Below are 16,743 nucleotides of genomic sequence, written 5' to 3' on the forward strand. Positions count from 1 at the left end.
TCAGATTCGAACAGTAAACAGATTCGAACCCTTGAAATCATTATTGAAATAACATCAAACGCTCCATAATATTTATTTTTAGTAAGGAAACCAAGCGTTTAATGTATAATCTCTTAAAGAAAATATTTTCACTTCGAGAGTTGTTATTACTATCTACTTTTACTAATGAAATCTTTTGATTTAAAATTTTTGTTGTTTTAAAGGTTTTGATATTTTTCAACTATAATAAACATTTAAATGTGAATTGCAGTTTATTAAAATAGCTTTTAACGGCAAAAACGGAGTGGGAAAATACCTAAATTCTCTGAAGTTAAGACTCAGCATCCGACACGGGTCGTTGGAAGAGTTGATCGAATTTTTATTCTTTTTGCATCATTATCAGAAAAACGCTACACGCAAACAATTTTTTATCTCTTGAAGAAAAAGAAAATCCTCCGCACAAATTCTAAGAAAGAGAGTTTTTATTTGATGTCTGATTTACGGTTCGCAGTATTTTTGCTTTGTCTACAAATATAATTATATTCCACTTCATAGATTTTCATATTCTTTTTTTTAAATAATAGGGCTAAAACAAACGAAATAAACTTTTTGAGATTAAATGTTTTATTTGTCTCCGAATACAGAAATATAAATGCATTAGAATTTTTTTTTTATAACTAATTGTTTGGAATCTATGTATAAGCTAATTAAATGTAAAGTATTATTTTGATAGATGGAAATATAACTTGATAGGAATTACTTTATTTTTTTCTCGAAATATTTTAGTAAATTACATTTTTAATACAGATTATTTTGAGCAGAGCATAAATAAAATATATGTAGTTGAATTATTCGTTTATGAAAGATTTTTTGTTTACTTTTCAATGATAAAATAAGCACGATTTCAGAATTTATTTTATGTTTATTGTTTATTCTAAATTCTAAATCAATGTCTTATGATAAAATTATGATAATATATATTATAATAATCAATGTCAGTTTGTCGTAAAGGGAAGATAGAGTATTTTTCTATTAACAATGGCTAAAAACAGCCTTCAGCATTTATAATTATTTTTTGTATGTATAAAGAGATTTTCTTTAAAATATTCATTTAAAAATATATTTTCTTTAAAAATAATTTTTTCAAATAAATTGATTTTTGAGAATTTTTTATTGAATCATATTGAAACATTAATTAAATTCATTGTCAAATTCATAAATTTCATTCTTAAATATTATTTAAACATTCAATTACTTAAACATTTGTGATACTTTTTTTAATGCTTTACAGTAAGGATACTTTTTTAATAAACTGAGGCATCGCAAGACAATTTTTTGGTTAAAAACTCAATAAACTTTAAAATTTTGAAAACTATGATGGCTATTTTTAATTGATTCTAAAATAAAGTCAGAAAACAGAGTTGTTTTTCTTATTAACACTAACTAAAAATTAGTATCTATTTACATTTGCCTTCATTAAATATTTTTTGTTACTTATAAAGAGTTTTTTAATAATAAATTAATGAATGGAACATATAATATTTCATGAAACATATTACATTAATATTACAACAATATTACATTAACATTTTAATATTAAATGAAACATTTGATATTAAAGAATATTTTATATTAAAGATTTGATATTGAAGATAGATCTCGACAGCAGTTATTAAATTAGTCTACATTTGTTAAACATGCAAATTTTTTTTTAAAAATGTAGAATGATGTAAGTTTTCAGAAAAAATCTTAAGTGTAAATTTAAAAATGGCTACCTTATGCGTAAATCTTTACACCGTTTAAATAGTTAAATCAGATCGAAGCAAGTTTTAATATTACGAATAAATGTTTTTTCTTTATACTGTCAAAAATTCTGATAACATTTAATTTTAAAATTGCTTGTTGATAAAAACGTGGGCTAACCTAAAACAAAATGTTATACTCGGAATACGAATTAAATAATCTTAAAGCGTACATTTACATAACTTTAACATAAACATTTATCTAAACGCAAAGTAAAGTTTTGAGTTCACAAGTTAGCGTAAAAATTCACAAATTTAATAAAAAAATCTTCGGTATTGATTCTCATAATAAAAAAAAAATTGAATAAGCATTTACAGTTAATCATATGTGATTTGCGACATTGTGAGTTTACTATTGTTGGTACGCGTATGAATGTAATGAAAACTAGCGAGTGTGCAACAATCGATGCCCTACATTTGTTTCGTACGTGATCTTGATTTTGATACAGTGACACATGTGTTTGAATACATTTATGGGATCAAAAAACAACATGTTTTTAAACTTGATATCACATCATGACGTTTTATTTTACACTAATCTCGCTTCCATTTAAGTTGCAAAGACGAACAAAGAATTTTTTTTTTCAAAATAAAGCTATTGTTTACTTTTTTTTTATTTATATTTTATTTATATCTTTGTACTCGTGTCAAGGCCTGTTCATTCGGCAGAAAACTAATGTAGTGAAAGTGAATAGGCCGTAGCAATAAAATTTTATCACCTCATGAAATGTAATTTTAGTTTGAAATCTAGAAAAAGATAATCTTAAGATTTTTTTTTTTACCCAGATGAGATTAATTATGCATTATGCAGAAAGTGCTAACATAAAATTACCTCGCTTAGTGTAGCCAATTTTTCTACTTTCTGTGAATGAAAAATAAGTTTATTAGAATATTATACTGGATATTCCAATGGATAATGTTTTGCAGAAGCTTTTTACTCTAAATAAGCAAGTTCTTAATAGTTCTATTGCAACTCGGCTATAAAATAAATACATCTCTTCATTGTATTGGACAGCTGTAGAAGAAGCTTTAAGAAGCTTTTGACGCTAGAGAAGCAAGCTCTTTAGTTCTATCAAAAAGTGGCTGGTATATTTTCTATTCTGTTGGGCAGTGGCTACTTTTACTAAGAACCAAGGCAGATAATACCAAGGCAGATAATATATTACTAATAATTTCTTATTCTATTCTAATGGACAGGTACTACTTTTAAGAATTCTTCACACTAGAAAAACAAGCTCTATTCCAATGCTGCTAGTGAATGTTTCTCTATTCTATTCTATTCTATTCTATTCTATTCTATTCTATTCTATTCTATTCTATTCTATTCTATTCTATTCTATTCTATTCTATTCTATTCTGACTGTTCTTTACAAGCTTTTTATACCAATGAAGTAAGCTCTATCCCCAAGTGGCTTGTAAACAAAACAAAATATATTTTTCTATCCAAACAGTCCATTTATTGAGAAGCTTTTTACACTAGCACATCAAGCTCTATAGCACTATTTCCTGGCGGTTTTCAAGATAAATTAATATTTTTTAGTTCTAAAGGACAGTGACTGTTTTAAGAAGCTTTTTACACTACAGAAATAAGCTGTATAGCTCTATCCCAAAGTGGCTTGTGAATGAGTATATTTTATTCCAATGGACAGTGACTTTTATAGAGAAGGAAGCTTCATAGTTCTTGTCACGGGTGGCTTGTAAATATAATTTTTTTTTTTAAATTCTAATTGACAGTAACTTCTTTTAAGAAGCTTTTTACACCAGACGAACAAGCTCTATTGCTCTATCTCCAGCTGGGCTTGTAAATAAGTAATTTTTTTATTCGAATGGACATCAGCTATTATTTTAAGGTTTTTAAACTGATGAATAAAGCTCTATAATGTGCACTTAATTATTGTCACACAATATGTAGAAATAGTAGTTCTTTTATTTACATAAAAGTAAATAAATTTCGAAACAAAGACGAAATTAAACATGTGTAGTGCAGAAAAAGGAAACTAAATATTTATCCTTAATTATTGAATTATACGTAAAATTTTTCTACATGAACAGGTGCAGGAGTGCCCATAAAACAAATGAAATATATATTAATAATGTTCTCTGACTATTGTAATTTTTCTAATTGTAGCTCTTGCAAATCTTTCTTATAAGATTGAAAATTATTTGTTTCCATCAATATCCCAACATAAGGATATTGATGTAGCTTTAAAGAATTCCAATTATGGACGCCATTAATTCATAATTTCGAATCTTTTAAAAGGATCCACCATCAACATTACATCCTTTAATCTTATATTCCCATTTAATTTGACCTTGAGAACAAATAGATAGAAAGAGAGATTAAAAAAAATTATCGATAACCTGTTACGTTTTTTTCTTTTAATCCTCTACCCCCTTTCCCGATCCCCTATATTTGATTGATGTAGCTACCGGTTGCATGGAGCTATCTGCAAACATAGCGCTGTGCTCTAGTGTTTGCAATTTGTCAAATCCATGTCCGGGTTTTGATGGGATTTTTATTTGCAAATGACCAACTTTTATAAGACTATATTTTTCTACCATCTTTCATAATTTTCTCTCTCTTAATGTTTTTCTTCCTTTTGGTTGGTCTTAACGATGTGGCAACAATAATAATTTTCTTACTAGACTTATTAAAGTGGCTTTTTGAACTGATCGTCGCCAAAAATGGGTAAAGCAATTACATCCAAGTAGTTGCATTCAGGATATCAATAAAACTAGTTCTTTTTATTTTTATTCTATAGCATTTCTTTTCAATTAAACCATGTTTATTTCAATATAAAGAAAGACTTATAATAAACAATACTTTTAAAATTTAGAGACAATTTTTTTTTATCCAGAAATGATTAAAAAATAACTTTTGTTTGAATTTTTTGTGGAGTTTAATCAAATTTTTAATTCACAAACAATAGGCAACTTAAAGCGTAATTAAAAAGCATAAACAAAGACCCAAATGGGTAATTTCGCTTAAAAATATACACACACAAATGAGTAAAGTAATTATATGTAAAAAAATACAATTAAGTAATGCAGTTGTGTAAACAATAAAAAACTCTCCTTATTTTGACTTTCTTGGGAAATTAGAATAAATAAATTTAATAAGTAAGTATTTTGACCATAATCATGCAAGTTTTTCATATTTAGAATTTTAATCTTTAAACTAAACTCAGTGGCACGACAGCTCATAAAGCTCCAAGGCCTACTGTGCCATCTCTGATTTCTTGACTTTGGACTATGAGATGCAAGAGATGTTCCTGTTGGACTGTCAGCCGAACGCGGAACCCCCAATGTTTAGTTCTCAAGTATGCTTAGTACTCATTTTATCTATCCCCTGAAAGGATGAATCAACCTTGCCCAGCCCGAGAATCGAACCAAAGGCCTATAGCACGAGAGCGCTAAGCGCTACTACTCAGCCACCGGGTTTCGCTTTAAGCATTACAGTTTTTAAAAAAATGTCCGTACTTATGTGCACTCGTGTTCTATACTTTAAAAAGTACTTTTTTAATCAGAAAAAAACTATTTTTAAAGATTTTCACTTCGATAAATACAAATAGATTTAAAAGTTAATATCAAGTTATTAAAATTATTATAATAGAATAAGATATTACGCCATAATTAATAATAATTTTCTTAAAACACATCAAATTTGGTTATAACTGAAGGGTTAATAAAAGCCTATTATAATTATTTTGTCGTTTGTCAACTTTTATATCCGTTAAATGTTGAAAGGTTGACTATGTTAGTCACCCATCAAAAATAAACCAATTCCTTACAAACCTATTCCTATCAACTAAAATGTAAGGAATAGGTATATTTTTGGTGGATAACTTACGTAATCTGAACATCACCCTCGTGTATTTAAAGAAAGAAAATCTTTAAAAAACGGTTCCTTGTGCGGTAAGAATTTTTTGTGCTAATTGTGTATAAATGCGTAAAATCATACATATGCTTTCACACATATGCATTAAAATGCTTAAAGGAAAAATTTATCTTTTGCTTAAACTTACATATTTTCTAATGAGGAGAAATTCATCAAAACTTTTGAAATTACACTTAAAATGGCACCTTTATTACGTTAACTCTGTTATCCAAGGATTACAAGCTTTAAATTTCACAAACAAAATATTTTGATTCAATTTTTTTTAACAAAATAATCTATGCATTCCTGCCTTTATTCAATTTTTTTTCTTCACGTTTAAACTGCATAAGGCAGAATCACAGACCTTCCTTGAAATACATACCTCGTTTTTACGTTATTTTCAGACAACAAATTAGAATTCTTTGTCGCTCTTAATGACTTAGCGACTGCCGTTTTGTACAAGCTAACGTGTTTTGAAATTATAAATTCATTTTTATAGATTATCAACAAAAAAAATATTATTTCTTTTCGTGAGAGAAAAACCTAATTTAATTCTTTTATGCTAATTACGTTCTGTAATACAAATGTGTGCATGCATTAATTTTAAAAGAGAAAAATTTAACTTTTTGATTGAAAGCATCGTAGTACTCTTGACTCCAATTAATCATTTTTTAACCACCCTATTAAAAAAGAAAAGATCGACACGTTAAAAATGCTTAAATTTCTTTATGACTAAATTTTTTTTAAAAGTTAATTCCCTTTTTTAATGATTCGCAAAAACAAACAAATGAACTAAAAATAATTCTGAAGAGAGAAAAAAAAATTTTTTTTGTTATCTATTGTCCTAATACATTGAATTTCGGAAAAGAAATTTTATAATTTTTTTTATCAGAAAAATCTAATTTTGCCTTCAAATTTCATCTTTTTCACATTTAAACTTGATGGAGAGAAGAACTTACTCTTTGTATGTGTTGAACCATCGGGCTGCCTTCTTTGAAGTATGCTGCCTTGATGTTATTTGCATATACACTCGACTCCCAAAGAAAGTTGATAGACGTTCACAATTACTTCTCAACTACAATTTTGTGCTAACGCCCAACGTTTTAAAGTCGAAAATTTATTTTTATAGATGAGAAACAAAAAAAATATTTCTTTCCACGGGAGAAAACAAATTTCTTTCATTTGATACAAATGCATTAAAATTCACAAAGAAAAGAACGTGAACTCTTTGATTAAAAGAATCATCGAACTCATGTCTCCTCCATCGACCATTGATTAAATACATTCAAAAATGACTTTTATGTGATTGTCCAGTGTTTTTGAAAAGTTAAATATCAGGAACAAACCTATTATTTCCTAAAAAAATTCATTTTTGATGCTAATTACTTGTACTAGCCACTATGCTAATTACTCTTTCAAATCAAACTTTTTATTGATAATTACGTGCTATTTTTCAAATTTATTAAAGCTCTAGTGCGCAAGAGAGGAAAAAATGAATCAAACAAATATGCATTGAATTTCTGAGTTTATTGATAATTCTTTTTTTTTTTTTTTTTTTTTTAATATTATTTGCATACATTTTGACTTTCAAGCAATTGCATAGTCGTTCATAATGACTATGCAACTGTCATTTATTGTGAATTTTGAAATTATAAATCTGATTAACGTAAAAAAATACAATTCTATTTCTTAGAGAGATATTAAATTTATGTTCTTCAATGCTAATTACGTGCTATTACTTTAAAATATGCATTAAAGTTCTAGAGAAGAAAATTTTTTTTAGTCATTTGATTGAAAGGACTTGTGTACTCTTCTCATCAATCAATCATGAACATTTTTCATATTTAAACTCTTTTGAGAAGAACCATCGACCTTCTTAGAAACATGCTTTCATGTTATTTGCATACACTTCAACATCCAAACAGGTATTTCAGTCTAATAATGGCTTTATAACCGGCATTTTTAATTACACATCTGAGGCGTTAAGACAAAAATGGCTGAAAAATGAGAAAACCCACCACAAGCTCAAGGTTAGGGATCAACTTTGAAGCTTTAATTTACGTCGGTAAGACATTGAGAGACACCTTAAACACCACTCATTAAGTAATTCTGCCCCACAAGTCTAATAAGTGAAGGAAAAAATTGTTATGTAGACCGGGGATAAAATGTGTCAAGTTTTTTTGTCCACCCGTGGCGAATGACCCATCTCCAATCAAGGTCATTTAGGAAAAGGGTTCCAGAGGCGATATATTCTGATGACAGGTGACTTTTTAATAATGAATGTCAGTGCATTTTGATAATGAATACTATCGTATAGGTGGAAAAACACGCAAACCTCCCGTCACGCTAGCTTGTTCATATACATTTATATTATGAATTCTTTGTGGAAAAATTTAATCGCAAGCTATTTTAATTGAGTTTATATTAAATTGAAATAACAGTATTTTCAATTAAGGAATCGGCAATCCGTAATGCTTTTTAAAGAGAATAATGTTTGACAAAGGCAATTGTATCGCCATATTTTTAAGCAATTTAGAGTACCTAATAAAAATGAACCATTAGCAGAATTCTCAGACATTTGAACAAAAAATAGTAAAAATTAGTTTCTTAACTTTTTGTTAGTAAATTAAAAATATTAATCATTATTTTTTTTAACTTGCTTTATTTGATGCATGTAAAATAATTAAATTCTATTAAATGTCAAAAAAAAAAAAAAAAAAAAAAAAGAAAAGAAAAAAAAAAAGAGAAAAAAACACGTCTTAAATGTTTAAGAATAAACATTTTTAGAAACGTCTATTGAAGATACCTGTATGTTTTTTCTAATATCTCGGCGACAATTTTTTTTTAAAAAATAAATGTAATTTGTAAAAGTTATCAATTTCAATTAAAAAAATTAAATAAATGAATAAAAATCGCAATACTATATAATGAATGAACTCAAATTATAAAACTTAATATTGGGACTTTATTTTTGTAAGTGGTTTCGTATTTTGTAAGTGGTAAGTGCATACGTGCTTGCATACATACTGTGCATACATCCATGCATGTTTCCATACATCCATGCATGTCCATAAAAATAACATCCACGCATGTTTCTTCAAAAATAATTATACGTAAATCTGTTGTGTGAAATAATGTTCATACATGCCTGTGCATACGTGCCTGTGTTAAAAGCAATAAGTAGCAAATTCCATTTTGGTTTTTCCATCGGTACACGTTAATTTCATTTTAACTAGATTCCGAACCATTTCAATAAACGAAAGTTACTGCTAGATGGGGGAGGGGGGCGTGCGTGGGAAATATTCGCAGCACGAAATTTCACCAAAAAAAGTAATAGTATTTTTTCGAATTCTTTAACCGACCCAGCATGCGTTTATAGTGCGCTTTTACGGAAATTCCTTCCAATAAATATTCATCTCTTCAGAGGGGTCTGATGCATCATACAGACCGATTTGCATTTACGACTTTTCAAAGTGTCGATTTTTTAAAAGTGAAATGAATTGCTAATGAAAAACAAAAAAAGAAATGATAATGATTACGATGAAGAAAATAACTCAGAGCAGCAGAACGCCCGGGCGGAACTTTCGCATCGCCCCAGGAATCGTTTGCTAATCCACCCTTTCGAACCGGATCCTTGAATCTTGCCATGCCGATGACCTGTGTGCTAATGAGTAAATGAGAACCAAATAGCTTTTTTTTTTAAATCTTTTCTCGGGAGTCCCTTTTTTTTCATCTTCCCAATCATTATAGTTTTCGGTAGCTGTGGATAGAAAGATGAATAAACAATATCAAAGAAGTTGATAGCTTCGTTGCCAAACGACTTTTGCTCAATCTCAATTCTTAACATTTCGCTTGATATCTGCAGAGTAAAAATCAAGCGATAACTACTGAAAGAAAAAAATCATTTATTAAAGAACACCATAATTATTTCAAATATGATGGTTATTGACTGTAAGGAATTTTTCACAATGCTGTTGACTATAATTTAATTTCCGTTTTTATGATTTCAGCGAAAAAATAAATAAATAAATAGAAGTAATAATAATGAAAAAAGTTTAAACAATATAAGACAATATTATATTGTTTAAGAACATGAAATTTAGTTATAAGCTTTATTTATTTTTATTCATTTTATTTATTTGGAATAGCTCCACGATTCGAACAACTTTTAAAATTTAATTTTAATCAAAGATCCTAATCATTTTTTTTTTAATTTAAAAAGCACAGAATAAATGAAATTAAGAAAATGAATGAAAATGAAATCAGAAAATAAATGAAAATGAAGATCAGCTTTTCCAACTAAAACGTAAATGCCCTAACTTTAGAAGGTCAGTTGATATACTAAGAAAAAATTATGTAAATTCTATCAATAACAATAATGCATACGAATTTTTAAATTGAAATATTTTAAATATTTTAAAAATAGGATAAAATAATAAGATAAAATAATAAGATAAAATAATAAGTGCTGTTAAAATATCATTTTACACACAGGCTGCACTATTATCTTATGACAGTGGGTTTTTTTCTGGCAGGATTTAAACTAAGGAATCTAACAATTTAAATTTAATGAGCTCATAATATCTATGAGTGAAGGAGAACAAATCTTTATTTAATATAAAGAAATATTCAATCAGAGATGTAGTGTACGTCTTTACAGGATGGTTGACCCGTGATTATATAAATATCTACACCCCCCCCCCGCATGTATATATATAAAAAAATATTATAAGATGAAATAAAGTAAAAAAATAAGTTATTACCTCAAAAGAGAACTAAAAGTATCAGCTCAGCAGAAGAAAAGAAAAATCATTAACACGAAATGACAAACTAAATAGCAAAGCACTACTGGAAATAACAACCTAACTATCAAAAAGGAAATATATTAAAAAGAAATTAAAATACAAGCACTGACACACATCGTAACATCGTCAGGGTGGTATTACAATGCAGCCAGTACGGGAAACAGAATTAAGAAAGTAGTAGGTTCGAGTATTAAACAAGTATGTGGGTCCGAGAATGTGTAAAAAGGTGAAGAAAAAATAATTAATAAAAATGAAAATATATAAATAGAAATAAAAAATATATAAATAGAAATAAAAAAAATCTATAAACATCAAATTTTATACATGCTCAAAATGCCTGATACGATGCCGTTTTTATTCTTAATGCATCTTTTTTTTTTTTTTTTTTTTTTTTTTAAATATAGTACTTACATACTTATTTATCAATACTTTTTTTATCAGTGTTCACTAAAATTTGTTTTATGGATGAGTTCCAAAAGCAATCGCATGGTTCCTCTCTTTAATTAGTGACTTAAGGCCAATATTATAAAGTACATAATTCACTTTATAATGTCACTAATATTAAAACCCTGGGCAAAAAAGCAATTGCTTCTTTATACATCAATCATCGACAAGTTCATTAGTCTACTAGTGTCTTTCGAATTACGCCAAGGGCAACTTTAATTATCCTCCGAGATTTGAGGCAGAGATAGGCGGTGGTTGTCTTCTTCTGAATGCCTGGTGACAGTTCTAGAAGTGCAATCAATGAGGCTTCTTCAAGGTGAAATGGCAATCATTCCACTGTAATCACTGCTCTTTGGAGTATCCGCCTATCGATGCATTGACGATAGCATTGATCTACTTTTTTGGGGTTTTCACAAGACTGACAATGCGATTTCATTTTGTATGACAAAATGGCACATGTATTCAGTTACCTGGTATCATATGTTAACGTTATTGCTTGCATTCTTTAACTAAGTGTTTTTCCAATTAGCGATGCACACTCATTAAATGGGATTGTAAAACAGATTCTTATCAGTTTTTTTATCAGCATACGATCAATCAGGAGATTCAAATCATTTAAGAACCGGTATACTTTGACATTTTTCACGACTCTTAAAAAAAAATTATTAAATTAATCGCATAAAACTGCAAAATGATATGGATTTCGGAGTTCAAAATTATTATTTAAGCATTTGCAAGGTTTCAATATATTCGAGGTCAAATCTTCCACACTTTGCATTTTTTGTTAATGCAGTTTTAAATATTTCTATTTGAAAAATTGGTACGCATCGCAAACTTAATTTTCCATTCATTAAAAACAAAATTAAATAATAGGTAATGAACCTCCGCGTAAATAACACTGATCACATACACAACATACTTTAAAAAATTAAAATAAGACATACTTTAAATGGGTAAAAAAATTATTAACTGCATGCGATATTTATTTTGTCATAGAATTATTTTTATTTATTTTTTTTCGTCTCTTATTCCTTATGTCCTAGTTTAAAATTAGGTAATTTAAGAATTGACATGCAGAAGCATTAAAATTTGAGAACCTCAACGCAGAACCTAAGAAATTCATCTTACATGCGCGCATCTATAGAATCACATCACTGCATGCGATGGACCTCACACATGATTACATCAGAAATTAAGATTTCCCTTTGCTGTACCTATCTATATATCATACTTATATGAGTTATGTATAGATTAGCACTTCAGTTACAATTGCGTAATTAATAATAGTTACTCTGTATAGTTCACGGCTTTTTAAAGGGAAATTTGAGCAGTAGAAAAATAAAAAATAATCCTTATTTTATATTTTGTTTGTATGATAGAATTAGCTTTTTATTTTGTTTATGAGTTTTCAGGTTTTACGACTCAAAATTTATGCTTTGGGGAAGATGCAACGTAAATATGCTGATTAATATTAAAAAAAATACTTAATTAGTACATTAATACTAGTTTTAATTCGGTTGCAAAAGCGCACTAATTTTATGAAATTTTTATATACAGTATACAAAATTTTTTTTTTTTGTAAATTCAAACTTTTAACACTGAAAACATTAGGGGGTTGAAAGAAAGTCTCTAATTTACGTTTGGAATTTTTATTCATTTCTCTAGAATTTAATAATTGCGTTAATTAAAAGAAATATATTGATATGAAATTCAACCGTTTAAAGATTATTTTATATATATATATATATATATATATATATATATATATATATATATATATATATATATATATATATATATATATATATATATATATATATATATATTTATTTATTATTTTTTTTTTGACGTTTTTACAGACATTTATTTATTATGCATTTAATTATTCTCTTCAGCTGTAATATAATAAAACATAAAAAAAAAAAAAATATTATTTACGTTTAACCTAGAAATTGAAATAAATAAATATTATAATATCAAACATAAATTCAAAATTCTTTAAAACTGAAAAAAAAAAGTAATAAGAAAATAAAATATATAAAAATGCGAATCATTATACTGGGTTTAAAAATAAAATGTATAAAAATTCTTGATTTATAAAAGTCTTTGGTTTTGGGGCGAATTGAAATTATCTTTTTTTTTCTTGTTAAATTGGAATTTATTATCGACTATAGTTCGACAACAGACATTTTTTTATTTGTTTGAGTTATTGTATTTAAATAATTTGAATCATCTAACTATTCAGTGTTCAATATAAAAAAATACTAAAATAAAATTAAATTGATTATTATAATTATATTCTTAACTTAATAATTTTGTTCAAGTTCCTTATGACAGGATTTTCCCGACAGGAAAATCAAGTTTCAACCAAATGAGTCTGTTATTGTTACCACAATGACGGATTAACGCCATCTATCGTTAAAGTGCTAACGCCATCTATTGCTGTCAAAAAGAACTGTTTTTTGATAAATGACTTTAAAAACTAAGGTTAAAACGGGCAGAACTAACCAACTAATAGCGTAAACATTTAAAAATATTTCCGATATTTTGTGTATAAGTTTCTCTCACTGTTTTCAACATGAATATTTAATTTGAATGCGGTGTTAGTTCAATTTCAAACAAAGAAACGCTGCTTTTATTAAAACATAACTTCAAATTTTTTTAAGTCTTTTTCTAGAAATCTGTTTCTTTATGGATTAAATTTATAATTTAATTTAATTTCTCTGGTATTGCTTCATATACTTTAATTTTTTAAACATTGAAAATCAATTAGTTTTTTTTTTGTATCAATGTCAGTTAAATGATAAAATGTATTTTTGCAGGCTCTCTCGGAATTGAAGTTCTTGATGTGTCAGCTAATTCTGCCAGAATTAAATGGGATTCTTCTCATTCAGAGTTGCTGCCTCAGGCTGTTGTATATTATTCACCTGTTTTTCGGGGACTGTACACAGAATGGACCAAAGTTGATGTGAGTTTATAAATTTTTCATAAATGATGGCAACAATTATAATTTATACTTTTGAAAAAATATTAAATTAATCTGTGAATGATTAAATGATTTATTTATTATATACTATGAAAGTTTAGTTGCCTAGTTATCATTGACTATTTATTGTACAGTGGATGTCTGTAAATAACACAAAATTGTTGAAGAATATAGTACAAACTATAACAGTATTTTAAAGCTGTAATACTTTCATTTCTTACAACACAGTGGTAAATAATGAATTCAATTAAATTGTTTCAAATATTGTAAAATATTATGTAGATTATTTTCTTTTACTGTCCTATAATTAAAATTTATTGCACTTTAGTTTATGGCTCATTAATTTATTTTGATTTATTAAGCACTGTGTATTACCCAATTGGTTATAATGTTATTTTATAGTATTTATAACTGGATAATGTCATGGAAGTAAAGATAATTGTAACTATATTTAGAAACTTCAAATTTATATTTTTAAAAAATAAAATAAACAAATATATATATCTAATATTCTGATAAACTTTTGATGTCATTTTAAGACTAAAAATGTGCAACGGGTAATTAAGATGGGCCACTTAAACAAAATTCACAGTTGCTTGAATAATGGGATTTATTATCAATGGTTAATATTTATTATAAATAAATAATTTGTTTTTCTGTATGGAATTATTGTTTATGTAATTTGGAAATGTATTAATAAATATTGTAAAGCATTAATTTATTAAATTCTAATATTTTGTGTAAAACTATATTAAATTATTATACTCGTATATGGCTTAATTATATTCGTATTATTCTTATTAATCAGCCAGTACTTAAAACTTCATTCAATTCAAATTTTAAAGAGCAAATGTAGCTTTTTAATAGAAACTTACAATTATAGCAGTTATGCAAAAGCATAATTTTTGAATTCTTAAATATTCAGAAGATTGTTGGAAGCTCAAAAACCAATCTAAGGAAATCAATTTAAGAAATATGAATTATTATGCATTCCATTAATTGATAAAATATAAAAACTTAAAATTGTAAAAGTTATCAAAGGCCCCTTAGCAAAATTATGAATAATAAAGTGCTTGATTTTAGTTTAAGAATTCCAATAATGTAAAAATATAATTTATGTAGTTTTTTAATCTAATTTTGTAATATTGAATTAAATTGTATGGGCTTTTACTTTGTAAATAAAGCTTTTGTGAATCATTTCATTGTATTGTAAATGAAATCAAACAATCCTATGACCAGGTGTCTGTCTAGGTTTTTCTGAAAGGTACCTATTTTGTGAAAATTTAGACATAATTTGTGAAAAATTAAAAATTATATTTAAAAATCCAACACAAAAATATGGCAAGAATATGGATTTATCATTTCTTAAGGAATACAAAAATAGCATTTTAAGAAAAAGTATTTTGTGAAACTACCGTTTTTCCTAAAGGTGAATTTGTGAAGGTACCGCTAAACGGTAGTAAATTCGGTCTGGGCGGACCCCTGATGACGAAAACAAAACATTCAGAAATGATTATTATTGTATCTTAAGGATATTTTTAGTAATTAAATGAGTCGAGTTTAATAATATTAATTGGGCTAAACTTTTTATAAATATATTATTTATTTATTTTTCAATTATGTAAGAATAATTTTCTTTCTTCCTCATATTATCAAGTTGTGTCAAGAAAATACTTGATGTACATTTTTTTTCCTTAGGGTGTTAAGCCAATTTTTAAATTGGAGAATCTTCTACCTGGAAAAGTTTATTATGTTAAAGTTGAAGAAGATGGTAAACAAGAAATATCCACTTTCAAGACTAAAGGTAGGTAGTTTTCAAAAAACCAATTTCTCTCATGTTATTTAATTAGAAGGGGAAAAATTTTAACAATTTTACTCATAATAATGTTTCAGAGACTTAAATTCTTTAGTAGGGCCTTTTAGATTTTAAAATCAATAAATTTTTGTGCTATAATTCTGATAAAGTGTTGTCATTTTTGTAGACAAAACTGTTTCTTTTATTTTAACTGAAGCGCAATACCCCTAAAGCCATACAATTGAAAATACAATGGTTGTAGTTTGAATTTTTCTTGAACCTTTAAAAAAATAGTCATTAAGTCCAAATAGTCATTAGACTAAACCAGTGTTTCCCAAGCTTATGGCTTTTATGTACCCTTTCTAAATTTCTCGTAACGCTGTGTGCCACTAATAAAAAAATGAATCTATTTTTTACTATAAAAAAATTACACAAAAGTTAAAAATCACAACTGGCTGTTGACACCACTAATTATTAACTGTTAACTCTTCTGAAAATGGCCAATAGAAAAAAACATAATCGTAAATTTTCATGACTGGCTTTGTTTTTAAATAAAAGTTTTTGAAATTTCCGTTTGTTGCGAGATATTTCACATAAGAACGTGTAACCCTGCCGTACTGTTTCCATACCCCTGGGAGTAAGCATACCATACTTAGGGAAGCACAGATCTAAACCTTAGGTACTAACCCAACTACATATATATATATTTTCTAATTTCGTTTTTGATACAAAGGCTCACTTATTATTTATCGATTATTATTCTCATTGTTATTGTTTTACTGTATCTGTATGAGAAAAATTGCATTAGCTACAAAATTAATTATATATATAAATTTTTTTCTTTCATTTAGAAAATGCCTTGGGAAACATGCCTAAAGTTTTGGTCAAACAGAAAAGTCAAACTACTTTGACTGTTGTATGGGATGATTTCCGTTTACCTAGTTATCATTCTGAATATGTACTTGAATATAAGCCTGCTGATGAAAGTGATCAAAGCTGGACTAAAGTGAAGGTACAGTTTATTTCTGTTTTGCATGTGTTAAAATTTTTCTATA

The 16,743-nt window shown here is 27.1% G+C and overlaps 1 protein-coding gene across 2 annotated transcripts in view; it reads left to right on the forward strand.

Annotated features, from left to right (window-relative positions):
* LOC107448079 (uncharacterized) overlaps positions 1 to 16,743 on the forward strand; it is an 89,525-nt gene that overhangs the window by 47,858 nt on the left and 24,924 nt on the right. For both annotated transcript variants that reach the window (XM_043039404.3, XM_043039405.3), the window contains exons 2-4: positions 13,730 to 13,875; positions 15,592 to 15,697; positions 16,540 to 16,700. In XM_043039404.3, the coding sequence (XP_042895338.2) occupies positions 13,730 to 13,875; positions 15,592 to 15,697; positions 16,540 to 16,700 (413 nt within the window). The remainder of the gene's footprint in view (positions 1 to 13,729; positions 13,876 to 15,591; positions 15,698 to 16,539; positions 16,701 to 16,743) is intronic.

This window comes from Parasteatoda tepidariorum, chromosome 6 (genome assembly GCF_982258835.1).
Source record: "Parasteatoda tepidariorum strain Cologne lab strain chromosome 6, Ptep-v5.0, whole genome shotgun sequence".
NCBI lineage: Eukaryota > Metazoa > Arthropoda > Arachnida > Araneae > Theridiidae > Parasteatoda > Parasteatoda tepidariorum.